Source organism: Berghia stephanieae, chromosome 4, assembly GCF_034508935.2.
Source record: "Berghia stephanieae isolate SIO BIC M18660-M18661 chromosome 4, UCSD_Bste_1.3, whole genome shotgun sequence".
Taxonomy (NCBI): Eukaryota; Metazoa; Mollusca; class Gastropoda; order Nudibranchia; family Aeolidiidae; genus Berghia; species Berghia stephanieae.
In genome coordinates, this window is record NC_088363.1 from 92968275 (window position 1) to 92988274 (window position 20000).

Genomic DNA, 20000 nt, shown 5'->3' on the forward strand with positions numbered 1-20000 from the left:
GGAAGGCATCCTCGTCTAGAGATGCTACCCCAGCTTCGAACCTCCTCTTCCCTGGTTTGACATCTGGTTTGGTATCTCCTTTGATGTTATCCACGGAAGAGCTAACACTATTGCTTAATGCGGCGTCATCGATCAACTCACTACAATCACAATTTGCTTTAGAATCTCCTGAAACCGATTGTTTGACTGATGAATTATTATTATTATTATAATTATTATTGTTAGTCCTTTTGGATGATGATAATGACGAAGATAAGGGCGATGAGGACGAAGGTTTTACTTCCGGTGGCGTGTTTTTGACACCATGGACGTTGTTGTTGTTGTAATGATTCGTGTTGTGATTTTGGTTGTGTTGGTGATGATTGTGATGCTGTCCAGATTTGGAATTGGAAGACGAGGTGTTGTGGTGATCAGCAGTAGTGGACGTTTCCAATGGTAGGGAATTGCTAAGGTTGTAAGGTCCGTTTAGAACTGATGACGAGGAAGAAATTGATGAAGATGTGCCCTCCTTGCTGGAGGATTTGCTAGATTTAGGGACCTTGTTGCTGAGATTAGATGATGATGAAGAGGAAGATGAAGACAGAGGGACAGCATCTCCTCCTGGGTCTATATGCTTTCTTTTGGTCGGTTTCATGGAAGATGGTACAGATTGGGATGTGGAGGAATAGTGAGATTTTGAATGAGGCGACGGGTCTGATAATGATGTGCTATTATCTCCTTGCACAGACTCCCCATGCTCTGGCACACGACTTTGCTTCATAGAAGCTGATGACGACGACGATGGAAGAGCAGTTTTATCTTTGGGGGGCTCTAAAGAGTCAGATTTTTCTGATTTGGCACTATTTCGCTGCTGTTTCTTCTCTATCAGCTGCTGTCTCCTTTTATCGGTCAGGAAATTGGAGCGAATCCTGATAAAGAATTGTGGTTCCTTATTTTTTGACAAGGTAACAATGGAAGGCGACATGGAAACTGCTGAAGGAGTGGTGGTGTGTGGGGAAGGAGAGAAAGACTGTTTGAAGGAGGGGAGAGGTTTGGCGGAAACATGAGGGGTTGGAGAGCACCCCGAGTGAAGTGGGGAGAGGAGATTCAAAGGTGGGCGGTACATGGATTCCAAGTTATTGAAATCTACGGCCACCGTACCATCCCCAGACAGTTTCTTGGGAATTCTGTTAAGAGAAGCAGGAGAACTATTTGCTGTGGTTTGTGAAGGAGAGGGTTGATGCGTTTGGGGTGAAGGTGGACATGGTAAGGAGGAGGATGAGTTGGTTGTGGAAGAGTCTTTAACACTTTTATTTTTCCGCCTGTCCGGTTTTTTTCTGATGGGTGGGTGGTGCATTTCTGTGGGAAGATTCCTCTGACTCCTTTTCAGAGGTGGCATTGGCAGTAAACAACTGTTTGGTCACTTCTTTCTGCTTGACGACAGTTGCTTTGGAGGGTGTGACTGATAAAACGTCGCTGAGTTTTCTCATCAGGTGTATAGGACACCACATCAATCTCATCAACATCTTCCTCATCAGAACTGCTCAGTTTTTTAGATCTTTGCTTCTTATAGGATGTTCCAGTGGATGACTTGTTTCTTACCTTTTGACTAGATGTGTTTGAAGAGGACATCACCTCTTTCTGCTGTTTGTCAATTTGTTTCTTAACCTCATTTGAGACACTTTCCATTTTATCTTTCTTTTCACTTAATCGCACTTTGGAATTTTCAACACACGGTTTTCTTTCTTCCTTTGGTAAAGCACTTTTCTTTTTATCAGGACTCACGAAATGATTTTTGTCAGATGATTTGGATGCCAGAGGTTTCTTTCTGGAAAATGAATATTGGTCACCATCGTCCTCTTTATCAGCATCCTCACTTTCACTATGATCTGCAACACTTTGAGACTGATTTTTATCGTTGTCTTCCTCACACCTAACTTCTTCATCATCTTCATTTGCGTTTTTGTCCTCTTCAGCAATTGCGTGAGGATCAAATGGCATTGAAACACATGGCCCAATTTCTTTAATACTAAGAGGTCGATTTGTAAGACTTGGAGATCTGGAGACATCTGATATTTCCTCTTCCTTTACCCTGGAATCCTCAGGTTTGGAACTTGCAGCGTTAGAAATGGCATTTGATGACCCATCAACAGTATTTGTGTTTGTAGTGCCTGGTGATGGTGACTTAAAGGGACTCACACTGGCAGGGCTGGTGCCATTTTTGGAAGATTTGATGAAATTGCCAAGACCCCAACTCATTCCAGTATCAGTTTCTGAAATATTTTAAAATAACAAAGTAAATAAATAATGTGATTGGATTCACAGGTACACCCCTCCTCTCTCTCTCTTCTCCACTCTCTCTCCTCTCTCTCTCTCTCTCTCTCTCTCTCCCTCTCTCTCTCTCTCTCTCTCTCTCTCTCTCTCTCTCACCCTACCCACACACGATCTGGTTTTAATGAATTAGAAAGATACAAGTGGTATGACTAGCTACTATTGTGTGTTTTTGGAGACATTTACATTTACCTCAGCAGAATGTAGTCTTTCAGATGACATGAAGTAACTACAAAACTACTTCTAGTCGTCATTCAAATTTTAAAGGCTCACAGAGCTTGAATTTGTCCCACTTCACCGGTCTTATTTATTTATTTATTTATTTATTTATTTATTTATTTTGTGTCTCATTTGTTTTTCTATATTGTTGTGTATTAAGTTTTGTTTTTTTGTTGTTTTTTTTGTTGTTTTTTTTTGGGGGGGGGGGTGTAATTTATCCGGGAATATCCTAAATGTCTTATAATCCTATCAGCAAATTTCTGTCTTATCATCTATATTTAAATTTGGCGGGCAACTCGCATTCCTGAAGAAGGACTAGGAGAGGAAAAAGGGTGGAAGGTGGGTGGGAAGGGGGGTCTGAAAAATCAATGAACGACCCAGATCCCAGCCACATCACCCAATAACATTCTACCAAACAAAAGATTGGAATGTGCATTCGAGAATTAGACCAACCACATAAAATAATCAATGCTTTAGGCATGATAAGAAAGAAAAAAAAAGAGAATCAAGATGACCTGGAAGAAGAAATTATGCTTTAAAAATAATAAGAAGTTAAGAGGATTTAATAAACCTCACACTGTTTGGAGCCAACCTGCAAACCCATTCCTCTGGGCATCCAAACAGAGTTTGAGCTGGATAAAAACGTGTAACCCCTTGGAAACAAAAGTAAAACGTTCACCTCTGTGACAACACTGGATGGTGTTGTAGATTGCTTGTTTGGAGGAGATGGCGTCTTTTCCCCTCTTTCCACAGCCAACTTTCCATCCACTTCATTAGGGACCGTTCCCGTCTTTCGGACGTCATCATTCCCTTCATCTCCATCGTCGTCGTCATCATCGCTATCCTCACTTCTTGATTCCGAACTAGAACCAGAACTGCTGTTGGAACTACTGGAGCTCAACCTGAAGGACAAATTTTAAAAAAGAGATTATTATGGGATGTATTTTATGCAAAGGTCTATTTCATAATTCTTTTCAAACTTCAAATATATCACTTTTATCTTTATCTCTTTGCTGTCATCATGCTTCTTGGACTTTTTAATGTACTCTCCTCCCTCCCTCTCCTAACCCATCCCTCCCACCCCCCTCTCACAATCACCACACACACACCACACACACAATGGGGTGATACATCAAAGAGGAGAATACTGTCTTGACCCTATGTAAGATGATACAAATCTTAAGCACTTCCTGGGCTTCACTTATAACTCAAAGATGATATATCTCATGAAATGTCAACATAAAATATGAATAATTATACCGTTTCATTTTTAGAGTTTAGATGTACACTTCAAGTTGGGGAGGTACTCAATACTATAATTGTGGGAGGTACTCAATACTATAATTGTGGGGAGGTACTCAATACTATAATTGTGGGAGGTACTCAATACCATAATTGTGGGGAGGTACTCAATACTATAATTGTGGGGAGGTACTCAATACTATAATTGTGGGGAGGTACTCAATACTATAATTGTGGGGAGGTACTCAATACTATGATTGTGGGAGGTAGTCAATACTATAATTGTGGGAGTACTCAATACTATAATTGTGGGAGGTACTCAATACTATAATTGTGGGGAGGTACTCAATACAATAATTGTGGGGAGGTACTCAATACTATAATTGTGGGGAGGTACTCAATACTATAATTGTGGGGAGGTACTCAATACTATAATTGTGGGAAGGTACTCAATACTATAATTGTGGGGGTACTCAATACTATGATTTGGGGAGTACTCAATACTATGATTGTGGGAGGTACTCAATACTATAATTGTGGGAGGTACTCAATACTATAATTGTGGGAGGTACTCAATGCTATAATTGTGGGAGGTACTCAATACTATAATTGGGGAGGTACTCAATACTATAATTGTGGGGAGGTACTCAATACTATAATTGGGGAGGTACTCAATACTATAATTGTGGGGAGGTACACAATACTATAATGGTGGGGAGGTACTCAATACTATGATTGTGGGGAGGTACTCAATACTACGATTGTGGGAGGTACTCAATACTATAATTGTGGGAAGGTATTCAATACTATAATTGTGGGGAGGTACTCAATACTATAATTGTGGGGAGGTACTCAATACTATAATTGTGGGGAGGTACTCAATACTATAATTGTGGGGAGGTACTCAATACTATAATTGTGGGAGGTACTCAATACTATAATTGTGGGGAGGTACTCAATACTATAATTGTGGGGAGGTACTCAATACTATAATTGTGGGAGTACTCAATACTATGATTGTGGGGAGGTACTCAATACTATAATTGTGGGGAGGTACTCAATACTATAATTGGGGAGGTACTCAATACAATAATTGTGGGGAGGTACTCAATACTATAATTGTGGGGAGGTACTCAATACTATAATTGTGGGGAGGTACTCAATACTATAATTGTGGGAAGGTACTCAATACTATAATTGTGGGGAGGTACTCAATACTATGATTGTGGGGAGGTACTCAATACTATGATTGTGGGAGGTACTCAATACTATAATTGTGGGGAGGTACTCAATACTATAATTGTGGGGAGGTACTCAATGCTATAATTGTGGGGAGGTACTCAATACTATAATGTGGGAGTACTCAATACATAATTGGGGAGGTACTCAATACTATAATTGTGGGGAGGTACTCAATACTATAATTGTGGGGGTACACAATACTATAATGTGGGGAGGTACACAATACTATAATGGTGGGGAGGTACTCAATACTATGATTGTGGGGAGGTACTCAATACTACGATTGTGGGAAGGTATTCAATACTATAATTGTGGAGGATACTCAATACTATAATTGTGGGGAGGTACTCAATACTATAATTGTGGGAGGTACTCAATACTATAATTGTGGGAGGTACTCAATACTATAAATTGTGGGGAGGTACTCAATACTATAATTGTGGGAGGTACTCAATACTATAATTGTGGGGAGGTACTCAATACTATGATAGTGGGGAGGTACTCAATACTATAATTGTGGGGAGGTACTCAATACTATAATTGTGGGGAGGTACTAAATACTATAATTGTGGGGAGGTACTCAATACTATAATTGTGGGAGGTACTCAATACTATGATTGTGGGGAGGTACTCAATACTATAATTGTGGGAGGTACTCAATACTATAATTGTGGGGAGGTACTCAATACTATAATTGTGGGGAGGTACTCAATACTATAATTGTGGAGAGGTACTCAATACTATGATTGTGGGGAGGTACTCAATACTATAATTGTGGGGAGGTACTCAATACTATAATTGTGGGGAGGTACTCAATACTATAATTGTGGGAGGTACTCAATACTATAATTGTGGGGAGGTACTCAATACTATAATTGTGGGGAGGTACTCAATGCTATAATTGTGGGGAGGTACTCAATACTATGATTGTGGGGAGGTACTCAATACTATAATTGTGGGGAGGTACTCAATACTATAATTGTGGGGAGGTACTCAATACTATAATTGTGGGGAGGTACTCAATACTATAATTGTGGGGAGGTACTCAATACTAAAATTGTGGGGAGGTACTCAATACTATAATTGTGGGGAGGTACTCAATACTATAATTGTGGGGAGGTACTCAATACTATAATTGTGGGGAGGTACTCAATACTATAATTGTGCAGCTATTTGGTCTTGTGGGATGACACTCAGATCGGAAAGTCCTGGGTTCAAGTGCCATTCTGAGCAACGGATAGCTGAGTCCTTAAAAAAGACTCTTTACTAACATTCTCTAACCGTACTCAGGTGTAAATTGAGTACCTGGCCTTTAACAGCGTTGTATCTGTCCTGAAAAGAATGTAATATTGCCTTACTGGCATCATGTCTCATGCTGTTGGCTGGCTAGGGATCCCATATAAAGCGCTTTGAGCATGTTTAGTCGATATTGGGCTATATAAATAGTTAAGTTTGTTGTCGTTTCCTTTGTTTGGGTTTTTTTTTTCTACCTTTAAAAAAAAAGAGTATTATTTATCTCTTTGTGAAGACCAGACCAGTAGGACATCTAAAATTGAATGAATTTTATCCAAGCGGTCACGTCTAAATCAAAGTAACAACAAGAGATGACGTGAGTAGGAAAGTGCCAGAAGACAATAGAGAATAAAAAATTTTCGCGGAGGTGATGGGGGTTTGAACGACAACTCTGCTTGGCCGGTGAGAGCGTGACTCTACCGTATGAGCTACCCACGATCTCTCTCTCCCTCTCTCCTCTCTCTCTCTCTCTCTCTCTCTCTCTCCTCTCTCCCTCCCCCCCCCCCCCCCCCCAAAAAAAAAAAAAAGATCGTCTCTAACTCAGGTCATTATTAGAGCTCTCTCTCACCGACTAATTGTATATATTATTATGATCCCTATCCCAATCCTAACTGCTGACCTGTTGTCCCCGTCATCGCCTACTGTCTTCGCCCGTTTTTTCTTCTTCCTCTTCCGCCGTTTGCCAGCACTGTCACTACCGTGGGCATCCCCGTCGCTGTCACCGTCGGAAGCAGATCCGGAGTCTGAGCTGGAATCGGAGCTCGAGTCGGAGGAACTGTTGTTGTTGTTGTTGTTGTTGGAACTGTTGGAGGACTGCCTGGACAGGCTTCTGTCGAATGGAAAGAGTGATGATATATTAGGAGACTCAGTTAGCCACATTCTATCATTGTTTCTAAAATATTTAAAACATCATTTCAAAATTATATACTTTCGGGTAAATTTGCCGCACATCATGATCAGTGTACAATAATTATTCTGAAGATGATCTTTTGCATGCAATATAAGCTGTTATCAAGCACTACATGAAACAATAATCAATATTAGTTTGTTTGTTAAAAGAGAGGTTTGGCTACACATTAAGCATCAAATAAGTAATAACATGAACAATAATCATTTAAAAAGGTTGGTTAAAATGTAACAGTACGTAATAGAGAGGTGATTTACAAGGGGGGAAAGTATCATCTACCTAAACTATAACTATACATTTGACTGTTTCCCTCCCAGTCAAGGACTCCGGACAGAGCTAGGACAAAGTCAAAACTATGAAATCCCATTCCAAGACAAAGACAGAAAGCAACAAGGAAACAGATACAGGAAAGAGAAGACATCGCGTGACCTCCTCCTGCCCACTGTTGGAGGTCAAAGATTCCACCCAGAAACTCCATTGATACACTAGTACTAGCGATGACACCAAAACTTCGCATTCAAGTTTTTATTGAATTAAAGATCCTAATAATATAGTTCTCAAGCTGGAGCCAACAGTAGTACTACGAGATTTTCGGAAGATTATGATTATGCCAATAAAAATGATGGACGTTTCGGTAACAAAGCTTTTGTCTAAAACGTTATGGTTTTTTGTTGTTGTTGTTGTTGTTGTTTTGTGGGTTTTTTTTTTTTTTTGTTTTGTTTTTGTTTTTTGTTTTTTGGCCCTTTGAAACCTTTAGGCTTTTTTATCTTTTATGTTTATATGTATAATATTCTTTTGCTAATGTTTACCTAAATCAGATTGACATGTGTTTTGCTTTTGCATACAGTGGTGATAGGGTGCAAGTCAGTGTGCTGTGCTAAAGAAAATATATATATATATAATAATATATATATATATATATATATATATATATATATATATATATATATATATATAATATATATATATATATAATATATATATTATATATATATATTATGTGCATCTAGAAAAACATAACAGAACCAAAAGAGCAAGGGTCAAAGCGATCGCGCGAAATCCACGTCACAGAGAAAAGAGGGCGGGGTGGTGGTGGGGAATGGGGAATGGGGGACGAGATGATATCGCTTTATGCAGACACAGAAACAATACTTCCGCTCCGTCCCATATGCCATTTCCTATGGTGGTGGCTGTGGGAATAACAGGACAGCGGTAACGTAACACATGTATTCTATTCCAAGAGTTGAGTTGGCACCAACAACCAAAACAGAGACTGAGAAAGGCCAGACGTGTGTACTATCTACTTAGGAGTGGGGAAATTAAACAGAAAAAAAGACAATGGAAGAGAGAAAGGACTAAATTTGAAAGAGAAAAAAAAAAAGGACTAAAAGGAGGTTAAAAAAAAAAAAAGGGGGGGGGGGGGGTAACAGTGATGAAGGGCGATGCTGAGAGAGAGAAGAGAAAGAGAGAGAACATATGCATTTCGTTCAATTCCCACATGTTCCACAAGTTGGGGTATAAACAACAAAACCATTGCCATGAGATAAATTTAAAATTAAATTATCATTCTTGCTGACTGTAAAAAAAAAAAAAAAAAAACCCAACTGATTCCCGAGTCTCCAGTGTTATTTAATTATTCAGCCAGCAGCTTGCCAATGTATGGATGATGTTTATCCACTACTGTGGGAAGAGGGGGGAAACACACCTCATTGTGTTATCTCGCCCCCATAGTTTGTCAGCCTTCCTGAATATTCTAGATTTAGCCTTAGTTAACATTTTAGACACGAGTTAAGCAGAAAAAAATGATGATGATGATGATGATGATGATAACGACGACGATGACGAAGACGATGATGATAATGATATGATGATCGTCGTCGTCGTCATCATCACCATTTCTTCCATGCCCATCTTTAAACGCAATTGTTACGATGACGGACGAAGGCAGCAGTAGCAGCAAAGGTATCCCTGCCTGCCGGCCACCATCGATCACGAGGTGTCGTCATTGACGTCGTCGTCGTCGTCGTCATCATCATCATGCAGCGGTTATCGTTTCCCAGGAAGGAAAAGAGGAGGTATTATAAGCTTAGTGTATTAAAGCAGTAAAATGAATCCCATAAATCTAGGAAATATTGACGATGTCCTGACATGACCGACCAGAGAGAAAAAGATTGAAGTATCGACCTGTCATCGGGTTACGTGGGGATGGGACTACACTACATACGCATTATTAACCAATTGTGTAGGACGTTAACAAAACACTTTTCTTTTTATTTTTTTTTACATTTTGGTCAACGATTAACGCCCCCCCCCCCCCCCCCCCCCCCCGCCCCTGTACTTTCTTTTTTTTTATTTTGAAGATATCGCACGTTTTCATCGTTTTAACAAGTTGGGGGTCACTTTAATAAATGAACTTAGGAGGTAAAAGTTTTTTAAAATAGGTATCGGGCTTAAGAATTATTGACGATTGGGGTTCATTGTGCAGCTATGTGGTATAGTGAGAGAGAGAGAGAGAGAGAGAGAGAGAGAGAGAGAGAGAGAGAGAGAGAGAGAGAGAGAGGGAGAAAGAGAGATGATTGACACTCGCTTTCGGATCGGAAGGTCCTGGGTTCGAGCCTCGCTCGGCGCATAGTTGAGTCCTTGGAAAAGACTCTTTACTCACATTCTCTCACCGTACTCATGTGTAAAATGAGTACCTGGCCGTTAACAGTGTTGTCTTTGTCCGAAAAATATTGTAATATCGCCTAACAGGCGGCATGTCCCGTCCTACATGTTTAATGTTGCTGTTGACCAGGGACCCCTTGTAAAGCGCTTTGAGCACATTTAGTGGATATTGCGCTATATAAAAGCTCAATGTTTTTTTTTTGTTTTTGTTTTGTTTTTTCATTTCAATCGATTGACCAAGGGATCAAATAAAGCGTTGAAAGACTGTTTTAGTCGTTACTCAATCATCAGAGCATCATGTCCCGGGGATGACGACAAGGCTGACGTTATGTTTGGCGAGTCACACCAAGTCCAAGATAAAGCATATCTATCGTTTTCGTTCCGTTTTCTATTTCACGGGTTACATAAATTAATATTTTTAAAACTCTGTCACATGTGATAGATAGAATGTGCTTGGCCAAGGAGTTCACAACATTTTGCCATCCGGAAGTATAACGGACCAACACACAAAAATCTGTGTAACCATGAACTTTTATAGTCTGGTTAATACAGTTTAGTGAGAACAACTCACAAACGCGGATGGCAAAAAAAAAAAACAAACAATAACAAAGGCCTGTGTGACGTCATCTTCGTTCTATTTATAGTCATATTATGATATTATATGATAACATAATGAAGTATTATTGTTTTCAAAATCGGAGAGCTTATGTGATGATGTCAAATAAATTAAATAATACACTGATAGCAACAAGAACAATAAATAATATTATTACACTTTCAATCGCATTATTATCGCCGTGTGATTTTCTCCACCAACAAATACCCCCCCCCCCCCCCCACCCCCAACCCCCTTTGGCGCAAGAAGGGGGTGTGGGTGGGGTTGGGGGGGATGAATCAGCTAATAGGCTTTGGAGGCACGGAAATCGACCCCCAAGAGTACAAACAAAACCCATTGCATGTTTCGGACCATTCATTTTACATTACTGCCTGTTGTACACTGAGATAACGCTTTCCTTTTCCATTCATTTTAGCTTTTACTTCTACTGTCCATGATTGTCCATCGACTAAGAATGCCCCAAAATTGTCGGTCTCAAACCTGAGTTTTGTTTTGTTTTGTTTTGTTTTTGTTGTTGTTTTTTTTGTTTTTTGTTTTTGTTTGTTTTTTTGTTTTTGTTTTTTTTTGTTTTGTTTTGTTTTTTTTTGGGGGGGGGGGTATTTTTTGTTTATTCGTTTTTGTTCTTAGCTATTTCTGTGTTTTCAAGTTTAGCCGTTTAAATTTTGTTAACAGTTGGAGACATCAAAACAGTCGACGTAGTATGGCCTAAATGTTCATCGATATTCAATATTAGCCATTTGAGACGGACACAGGCGTCCTGTCCTTGTCGTCAGCATGAAATCGGTTAAAACCTCCTTATGGCAGATGGCCATAAAACAGGGACAAAACTCGACACAATTTTTATTGGTTGGTATTGTTTATTTTACTGTATTATATTATACAGTGCTGATGGTGACAAAAAGTGAAAAAGTAGGAAACTGTTGAACGATTGCCTTTAAGCCCCATTTCTACTGCACTAAACCCCACTTTTAGAGCAATTGAGATGATAGACTATCATTGATACTCTAGCTAACTCCTGGAGAGTGGGGAAACTGCACCTGTATGTTCCGGTTCCACCACACATCAACTCTCTCATTGCTAGCACATTGTTTCGAGAAATTGAAAATTTTAAAAGGAGGAAAGTCCTCCTCTGGACTCCAAAATCGCGGATTTCCCGAGGAAAACCATCAGAACTGATTATATCTGTTTCAATGTTGCGCTTATAATGGTACAACTACAACAATAATAATATAGTTGACGTCTATTTCGTTCGTCGTTGTTGCTGGGTTTTTGTGGGGTTTTTTTGTGTTTTTTTTTAACGGGTAATGGCTGCAACAATATCTTTTTGACATAACCACCACCACATTATCATCATCACCATCACAATCATCCTTCTCCTCCTCCTCATTATCATCATCATCATCATCATCATCATCATCATCATCATCATAACAACATAACAGCAGCACCAACAACATCTCCACCGCCACCACCACCAACAAAAACAACAACAACGACGACGACGACATCAACAAAAAGGAATAAAGTAGATCGTGAATGCAAACTACAGTGAGGGGGGGGGGGGGGGGTTGTGACGGAAAGACGGGTGGAAGGAGGGGAGAAGGGTGGGCGTGGGGCGGGCAGGACACAATAGCGTGGAAGATGCAGATGAAGCATTTTCGAGGCAGCTTTTACAATAATCTTCTTTGCCATTATCCTTAACGGCAACCCCACATCCACAAATATACCAATAAATCCCATAAAATTATATACAGAGATAATAAAGAAAAGAAAGAAAATAAGGTTAGTGTCCATCTTCTGGTCCGTCACACCGTCCAGTGGTCAATGACATGGCTCCCTGGGAAGCGATTAAAGCTTAGAGGAATAACGAGGGGGTGGGGTTCCGTCCACGGTCGCCGGAGTCACGTAGGAAACCCAAGGATATTTTATCCACCACTTTTGTGTCATCCTGAGCACGTAATATAATATAGCGCAACGCTTCTATGTTTTTCCATTTTCCATGTGATTGATGCCAAATTACTATTTTAAAAACTGGCAATGTTCTCAGCGTTATCAAAAATATAGTATCAATAGAACTTCCCCCCCCCCCCCTGCCTTTGTTGTTTGTTTGTTTGTTTGTTTGTTTAAAATCTCATTTTCTTTCAGAGAATCTAAATGTACTAAATAGAGTAAACACGAAATATGTAATGGGGGATGGGGAGAAGAGAAAGGAGAAATTAGGGGTAAGAATTGTGTGTGTGTGTGTGTGTGTGGGGAGAGGGAGAGAGAGGGGAGAGAGAGAGAGAGAGAGAGAGAGAGAGAGAGAGAGAGAGAGAGAGAGAGAGAGAGAGAGAGAGCGCCCATAAAGTAGTGCGGCCGTTACAGCAGCTGTCGGTGTCGCCATGGGAGCGTTCACATATTACGTCATCAGCTAGGGGGGGAGGGGGGGTCTACCAAATGTTGACATGTGTTGACATGGGGGAGGGGGGGGGGGGGTCAGACCCAAGATGATGTCATCAAAACATAGGCAAATTAAGCCTATTTCAAAGTTTGTTCCTTTCAAAACAGCTAAAGATAAATTGCTATGATGAGTATTGCCCATCTCTCAAGAAACAAGATGGGAAAGGGGTATCACTTCTCAAAAGGCGAACTTGCCCTAAATGTTCATTGTATCACTCCTCGATCACAGCAATGAAAGACCATTCACGAAAATGCGGCATACAAGAAGAACAGCAAATGGGAGAAAGTGATGACGATGAAGATGAAATTGATGATACTATTTATAGTACATTGCCAGAGGTCCAAGGCAGAAACATTTTTGAATCAATTAATTTTATGTTTGGAAATTGAAACAGAAATTCATTCCACTAAAAGACTAATATGCTATAAAATAATTTGCCTCCTATACTATTTTAAATTACACTTTCTGAAATTTTTTTAATAGCACCTGCACCAAGTAGCCTAATTTAAATAATGTTTGTTAGATTTTATCTTTGCAAATTTAAATTGTATGTCCCCATTGTATCGTAAAACATAAATTATCAACAGTTTCTGAAATTAATAAAATGTCTGAATGTGTTTTATCAAACGTTGATAATCAATGTTTATGGTTTGAAAAATGAATAATAAATATTGTGAAATTAAAGTTATCTTTTAGTTTTTATTAAATTAGATGACGTCATCATCTGTTGGGGAGGGGGGGGGTCAGGTCAATGATGACAAGTGATGACTTGGGGGAGGGGGGGGGGGGGGTCTAAAAAGGGCAAATTTTTGATGACGTAATATGTGAACGCTCCCCATGGGAAATAGTGACAAGGTCCCCCTAAAATAGAGTGATAGATGTAGCCTAAGACCGGCACTTACGTCACGGGGAGAAGTGTATAGGAAAGGCCAAGTGATTACAGACCATAAGACCATGACGATAACGGTATTTCAACCCCCCCCCCCCCCCCCCCCAAAAAACACACACACACACACACACCCTCATTCTAATTTTACTCCAAGAGCTACTGGATATTATGAACTACCTTTAAATAAATTATTACAGAGGAGTGATATTATAAAAACCTAGATACTATTATTACAATCTTGATGGGATTTGTAGTAAAGGGAACCGAACTGGTGCTATGGACTTGACCATTCGTTTTACAAAACAAGGGAGTTCCCTTGTAAAAAGAAACCAGTTCAATTTTCGTCAAAGAGAGTCATTTGCATATCAATAAATACAATACAAAAAAAAAAAATACAAAAAATAAATAAATAAATAAATAAATAAATAAATAAATAAATAAATAAATAAATAAATAAATAAATAAATAAAATGTCTGCTCATCTCTTAGGGAAGCCATTTTTATCTCGGATTTAGTTATGGCCCAGTCCGGTGTTAGATCCCCTCTCCTCTCCATGCCGTTCAATCGCTTAGACTTAAGACTCTTGTTGGGGAAACACATTAGACCCTTGATTAGAAACGAGAGTTTTTGTCGTCAGGTGTCACATGATTAAAATTGTGCTTAGAGTTCTTTAAAAGAAGTAGGTACTCCCCAAAGCAATAATTCGTATTTCGACCCCTCTCTCTCTCTACTCTCTCATTCCCAATTCCAATTCTAGAAATAATAATATATACACAGCCAGGCCCATTTTGAAAAGAAAAAAAAAAAATCTACTTTCTTTTCATTTTTTTTTCAACAAAACATCATTACGGTTTTATATTTTCTTTCTAATCGTTCCTCAAAATTTTTCAATTTTTTTTTTTTAACTTATATTTGGAGCGGTGCGGGAAATGTAATCAACAAATGAAAAGCAATTGATTGACATTTTGTCAGTGACATGGCAGACAATGGGTTAATCTTATTTCCAAAAAGGGGTGATCCCAATTTTAGACAACCCCCCCCCCCCCACCCCCCCACCCCCCCATCCCCGGGGGGGGGGGGTGTTCGAGCTGACATCAGATGAAACACTTTTTAGAGAGGGGATTATTAAGAAATATGGGGAACAAATTAAGTCTCTCTCTCTCTCTCTCTCTCTCTCTCTCTCTCTCTCTCTCTCTCTCTCTCTCTCTCTCTCTCTCTGCGTGTGTGTGTGTGTGTTTACTAGTTCATGTAATTCATTTCTCTATCATTTGTCTTTAAACTTTAAAATGTGCGTGTTGGATCTTTCTTTAAATTTATTATTTTTAAAAAATAATATTATAGGGAATGAGATTAGCGGAAGAGTAGCGTCCCTTGATTGGACGTCACCCATAGTCTGTGACGTCACCGGCGGAAAAGTTATTAGAGAGAGAACGTCATGTTGGTTGTGCGCATGCGTCTCTCGTCCTCCAGACTATGGGTGACGTCCAATCAAGGGACGCTACTCTTCCGCTAATCTCATTCCCTATGTGTGGGGTTTGTATACATCAAAGTAGTTATTTTGGATCTGCTGCTGATGGCATTTCTTACCGAGTGAGCATCTCATCAACATCCCCCTACCGTTTTCAATGCTTTAATAACTGAGATCAAAGAGAAATGACAAACATGTCAGGGCCAGCCATTTCGCCCAGGCGAATTAATCGATGCATTTTTTGTTTTAATTGAGTCTGTCGGTGGCTGCTCTGACAACTCTGACAACTCCTGTCTCACCACTTTGAAAAATAAACTCGTAAGTAAGGCCGAATAGGTACTTTTTTCCGCCTTCAAAATCGTTCAATTTCACTTATAGAAGGAACAAAATGAATATCACTCAGCTCTTTGTTATTGTTTTTAGCCAGCGAATTTTATGAGTAGTTCACAAGAGTATCAGACTGTTAACGTTTAAGGTTACACAGAGTGTTGTGTCTTGGTATGTCCTATCCGACAGGCGGATCTTGTGAGTATTTTACCTAAACGTATAGCATCAATATCTGTTTTTGTTTTCAGAACGAGAGCAGTAACTGCGATATCAATCTGGCCTGTACAGGAATTTTATGTAAACCGTGACAGAGAGGAAGGTTGGTTGATTATAATATTATAGGACTACCGTTGTTGCAATCGTAGCATCAACTCGCCATTATTGCACTCATGCTTAGACTACCAACTCAGGCTAAATAAAACTATTATTTTAAAAAATCCTATCACGTGGCTTCACGTCAGACAGTGGATGAGGAAATGTCGAGTCGATAAGTGAAGGGATTGCATTAGTATTGCAATGTTGTCCCTACGATGATGCCTTGTATGGCAAATTCATCACCATCCAGCATCTGCCATGTGACATTCAGGGGTGAGAATGACTGGTCACACAAAAAAGGAGGACATTTTAAAGCGCGTAGATCAAGACCCATACATGATGTGGTGGTGGTTGTAGTAGTAGTGGTGGTAGGGATGATGATGATGTGGTGGTTGTAGTAGTAGTGGTGGTAGGGATGATGATGATGTGGTGGTTGTAGTAGTAGTGGTGGTAGGGATGATGATGATGTGGTGGTTGTAGTAGTAGTGTGGTGGTAGGGATGATGATGATGTGGTGGTTGTAGTAGTAGTGGTGGTAGGGATGATGAGGATGTGGTGGTTGTAGTAGTAGTGGTGGTAGGGATGATGATGATGTGGTGGTTGTTAGTAGTGAGTGGTGTGTGGATGTGTGATGTGGTGGTGTAGTAGTAGTGGTGGTAGGGATGATGATGATGTGGTGGTTGTAGTAGTCGTGGTGGTAGGGATGATGATGATGTGGTGGTTGTAGTAGTAGTGGTGGTGGGGATGATGATGATGTGGTGTGGTTGTAGTAGTAGTGGTGGTAGGGATGATGATGATGTGGTGGTTGTAGTAGTAGTGGTGGTAGGGATGATGATGATGTGGTGGTTGTAGTAGTAGTGGGTGGTGGGATGATGATGATGTGGTGGTTGTAGTAGTAGTGGTGGTAGGGATGATGATGATGTGGTGGTTGTAGTAGTAGTGGTGGTAGGGATGATGATGATGTGGTGGTTGTAGTAGTAGTGGTGGTAGGGATGATGATGATTGGTGGTTGTAGTAGTAGTGGTGGTAGGTGTGATGATGATGTGGTGGTTGTAGTAGTAGTGGTGGTAGGGATGATGATGATGTGGTGGTTGTAGTAGTAGTGGTGGTATGGATGATGATGATGTGGTGGTTGTAGTAGTAGTGGTGGTAGGGATGATGATGATGTGGTGGTTGTAGTAGTAGTGGTGGTAGGGATGATGATGATGTGGTGGTTGTAGTAGTAGTGGTGGGAGGATGATGATGATGATGTGGTGGTTGTAGTAGTAGTGGTGGTAGGGATGATGATGTGTGGTTGTAGTGAGTGGTGGTAGGGATGATGATGATGTGGGTTGTAGTAGTAGTGTGGTAGGGATGGATGATGATGTGGTGGTTTGTAGTTAGTGGTGGTAGGGATGATGATGATGTGGGTGGTTGTAGTAGTTGTGGTGGTAGGGATGATGATGATGATGTGGTGGTTGTAGTAGTTGTGGTGGTAGGGATGATGATGATGATGATGTGGTGGTTGTAGTAGTAGTGGTGGTAGGGATGATGATGATGATGATGTGGTGGTTGTAGTAGTAGTGGTGGTAGGGATGATGATGATGTGGTGGTTGTAGTAGTAGTGGTGGTAGGGATGATGATGATGTGGTGGTTGTGTAGTAGTGTGGTGGTAGGGATGATGATGATGTGGTGGTTGTAGTAGTAGTGGTGGTAGGGATGATGATGATGTGGTGGTTGTAGTAGTAGTGGTGGTAGGGATGTGATGATGATGTGGTGGTTGTAGTAGTAGTGGTGGTAGGGTGATGATGATGTGGTGGTTGTAGTAGTAGTGGTGGTAGGGATGATGATGATGTGGTGGTTGTAGTAGTAGTGGTGGTAGGGATGATGATGATGTGGTGGTTGTAGTAGTAGTGGTGGTAGGGATGATGATGATGTGGTGGTTGTAGTAGTAGTGGTGGTAGGGATGATGATGATGTGGTGTGTAGTGGTGATGTAGTGTGGTGGTAGGGATGATGATGATGTGGTGGTTGTAGTAGTAGTGGTGGTAGGGATGATGATGATGTGGTGGTTGTAGTAGTAGTGGTGGTAGGGATGATGATGATGATGATGTGGTGGTGGTTGTAGTAGTCGTGGTGGTAGGGATGATGATGATGTGGTAGTAGGTATGACGATGTGGTGGTGGTTGTCGTAGGGACGATGATGTGGTGGTGGTTGTAGAAGTAGTGCTGGTAGAGCTGATGATGTGGTGGTGGTTCAAAGTTGGTAGGGATGAGATGAGTGGTGGGATGGTTGGTCTTAGAGATGATGGTGTGGCAGTTGTAATAGTTGTGGTATTAGAGAGAGAGAGAGAGAGAGAGAGAGAGAGAGAGAGAGAGAGAGAGAGAGAGAGAGAGAGAGAGAGAGACGAACGTTATACCTTACCAGGCCTCAATGTGAGATGGACAGACAGACAGACAGACAGACAGACAGAAAGTCAAGACAGACTACAGACCCAACAAATTCAATCCGCCTTATCAGTATTATGCATTAAATTAACCATAAACTCCCGTCCTCTAGGAGAAAATCCACTTAGCCGTCTACTTCCTGCCCCCTCCCTTGCCCACCTTCCTCTGTCAGTCAGCCAGTGGTTCAGTGGAAGGAAGGTCGCCATACTACATAACGTTACTGTTCATTTTCGCGCACCGGTTCCTTTGATCTTATTACCCCCCCCCCCCCCCCCCCCCCTTCCCCCACCCACCCCCCAAGACGACAAACATACTTTATTTTGTTATAAATGTGCTTTATTCTCCTTTTATTTCCATACCTGATATTTTATAATAACATGCAACAGACGAGACGGGCAGTCAGGATGTCACAAACTAGTTGCCATTTGGCAGTGCTGCATTATCGTTATTCATAATATTATCATCGTCATCGTTGTCCTCTCTCTCTCTCTCTCTCTCTCTCTCTCTCTCTCCCCTCTCTCTCTCTCTCCTCTCTCTCTCTCTCCTCTCTCTCTCTCTCCCTCCTCTCTCTCTCTCTCTCTCTCTCTCTCTCTCTCCTCTGTGCGTGTGTGTTTATGTGTGTGTGGCGCGCGCGCATTCGTGTGTAATTCTCTACGTCCTTTGAGATATTGATTGATTTATTTAGCCGTATATCTATTCATTGAATCATTCATTAATGACATTCGTTATATTCTATCGTATTAGATTTATTTATTGATTGATTCATTCATCCATTTATTTCTGTAAGTACAATTTACTTATACCTTCCTCTTCACAAAGATAAGTGTGTGCTTGTGTGTGCTTGTGTGTGTGTGTGTGGGGGAGAGAGAGAGAGAGAGAGAGAGAGAGGGTGGGGGGGGGGGGGGGTGTGTGAAGAATGAGATTCTCTAAGTGATCATCCTCCATTTAATCAATTTCCCGATTGATGTTGCCAGCTTCTCCTGTGCAGAATTCATTCTTCGAGCCTTGACTTTCACTTGTGCTCTTACCTCTATTTCAACATAATGTAAATGGTTGCTGCTCGAAGCTCGAAGAAATAAATAATAATGTGAAATTGAATGTAAGCTTCAAGTTAATTACAAAAACAGATCAAATGAACGTTTCGGGTTTCCCCTTTATCAACAAAACAGGATGAATGAAACACCACATGTTTTGTTTATTCATCTTAACTACTCCAATACCACATCATCTCAATCATCTGTGGTGTTTCATTCATCCTGTTTTGTTAATAAAGGGGAAACCCGAAACGTTCATTTGATCTGTTTTTGTAATTAAATTGAAGCCTCCATTCAATTTCACATTATTAACTATTTCAACATATAAATTTAATGACAACAATAATTCGAATCAATATTAATTTTATTAATTATTTAGCGACAACGCATGGATCAAACTGGCAATAACGCAATACTCTTTACAGACCTTCCCCACCCCAGTGCCCGTCCCCATTTTGGCCTGTAAAATTCAGTTCCAAATATAGAATGATTAAAGTGACTACAAGAGAGAGAGAGAGAAAGAGAGAGAGAGAGAGAGAGAGAGAGAGAGAGAGAGAGAGAGAGAGAGAGAGAGAGAGAGAGAGAGAGAGAGAGAGAGAGAGAGAGAAT

At 40.5% G+C, this 20000-nt stretch overlaps 2 protein-coding genes across 4 annotated transcripts in view; both read right to left on the reverse strand.

The window, feature by feature from the left end:
* Positions 1–1378, reverse strand: part of LOC144971582 (uncharacterized) — a 19269-nt gene extending 17891 nt beyond the window's left edge. The window contains exon 1 of the mRNA XM_078912627.1: positions 1–1378. This exon is cut by the window's left edge and continues 46 nt beyond it. Coding sequence (XP_078768753.1) covers positions 1–1378 — 1378 coding nt within the window.
* Positions 1379–1667: 289 nt separating this feature from the next.
* Positions 1668–20000, reverse strand: part of LOC144971583 (uncharacterized) — a 133798-nt gene continuing 115465 nt past the window's right edge. For all 3 annotated transcript variants that reach the window (XM_078912628.1, XM_078912629.1, XM_078912631.1), the window contains exons 11-13: positions 6926–7135; positions 3209–3431; positions 1668–2252 (exon numbers count right to left, since the gene is read on the reverse strand). In XM_078912628.1, the coding sequence (XP_078768754.1) occupies positions 2235–2252; positions 3209–3431; positions 6926–7135 (451 nt within the window). In that variant the 3' untranslated portion in view covers positions 1668–2234. The remainder of the gene's footprint in view (positions 2253–3208; positions 3432–6925; positions 7136–20000) is intronic.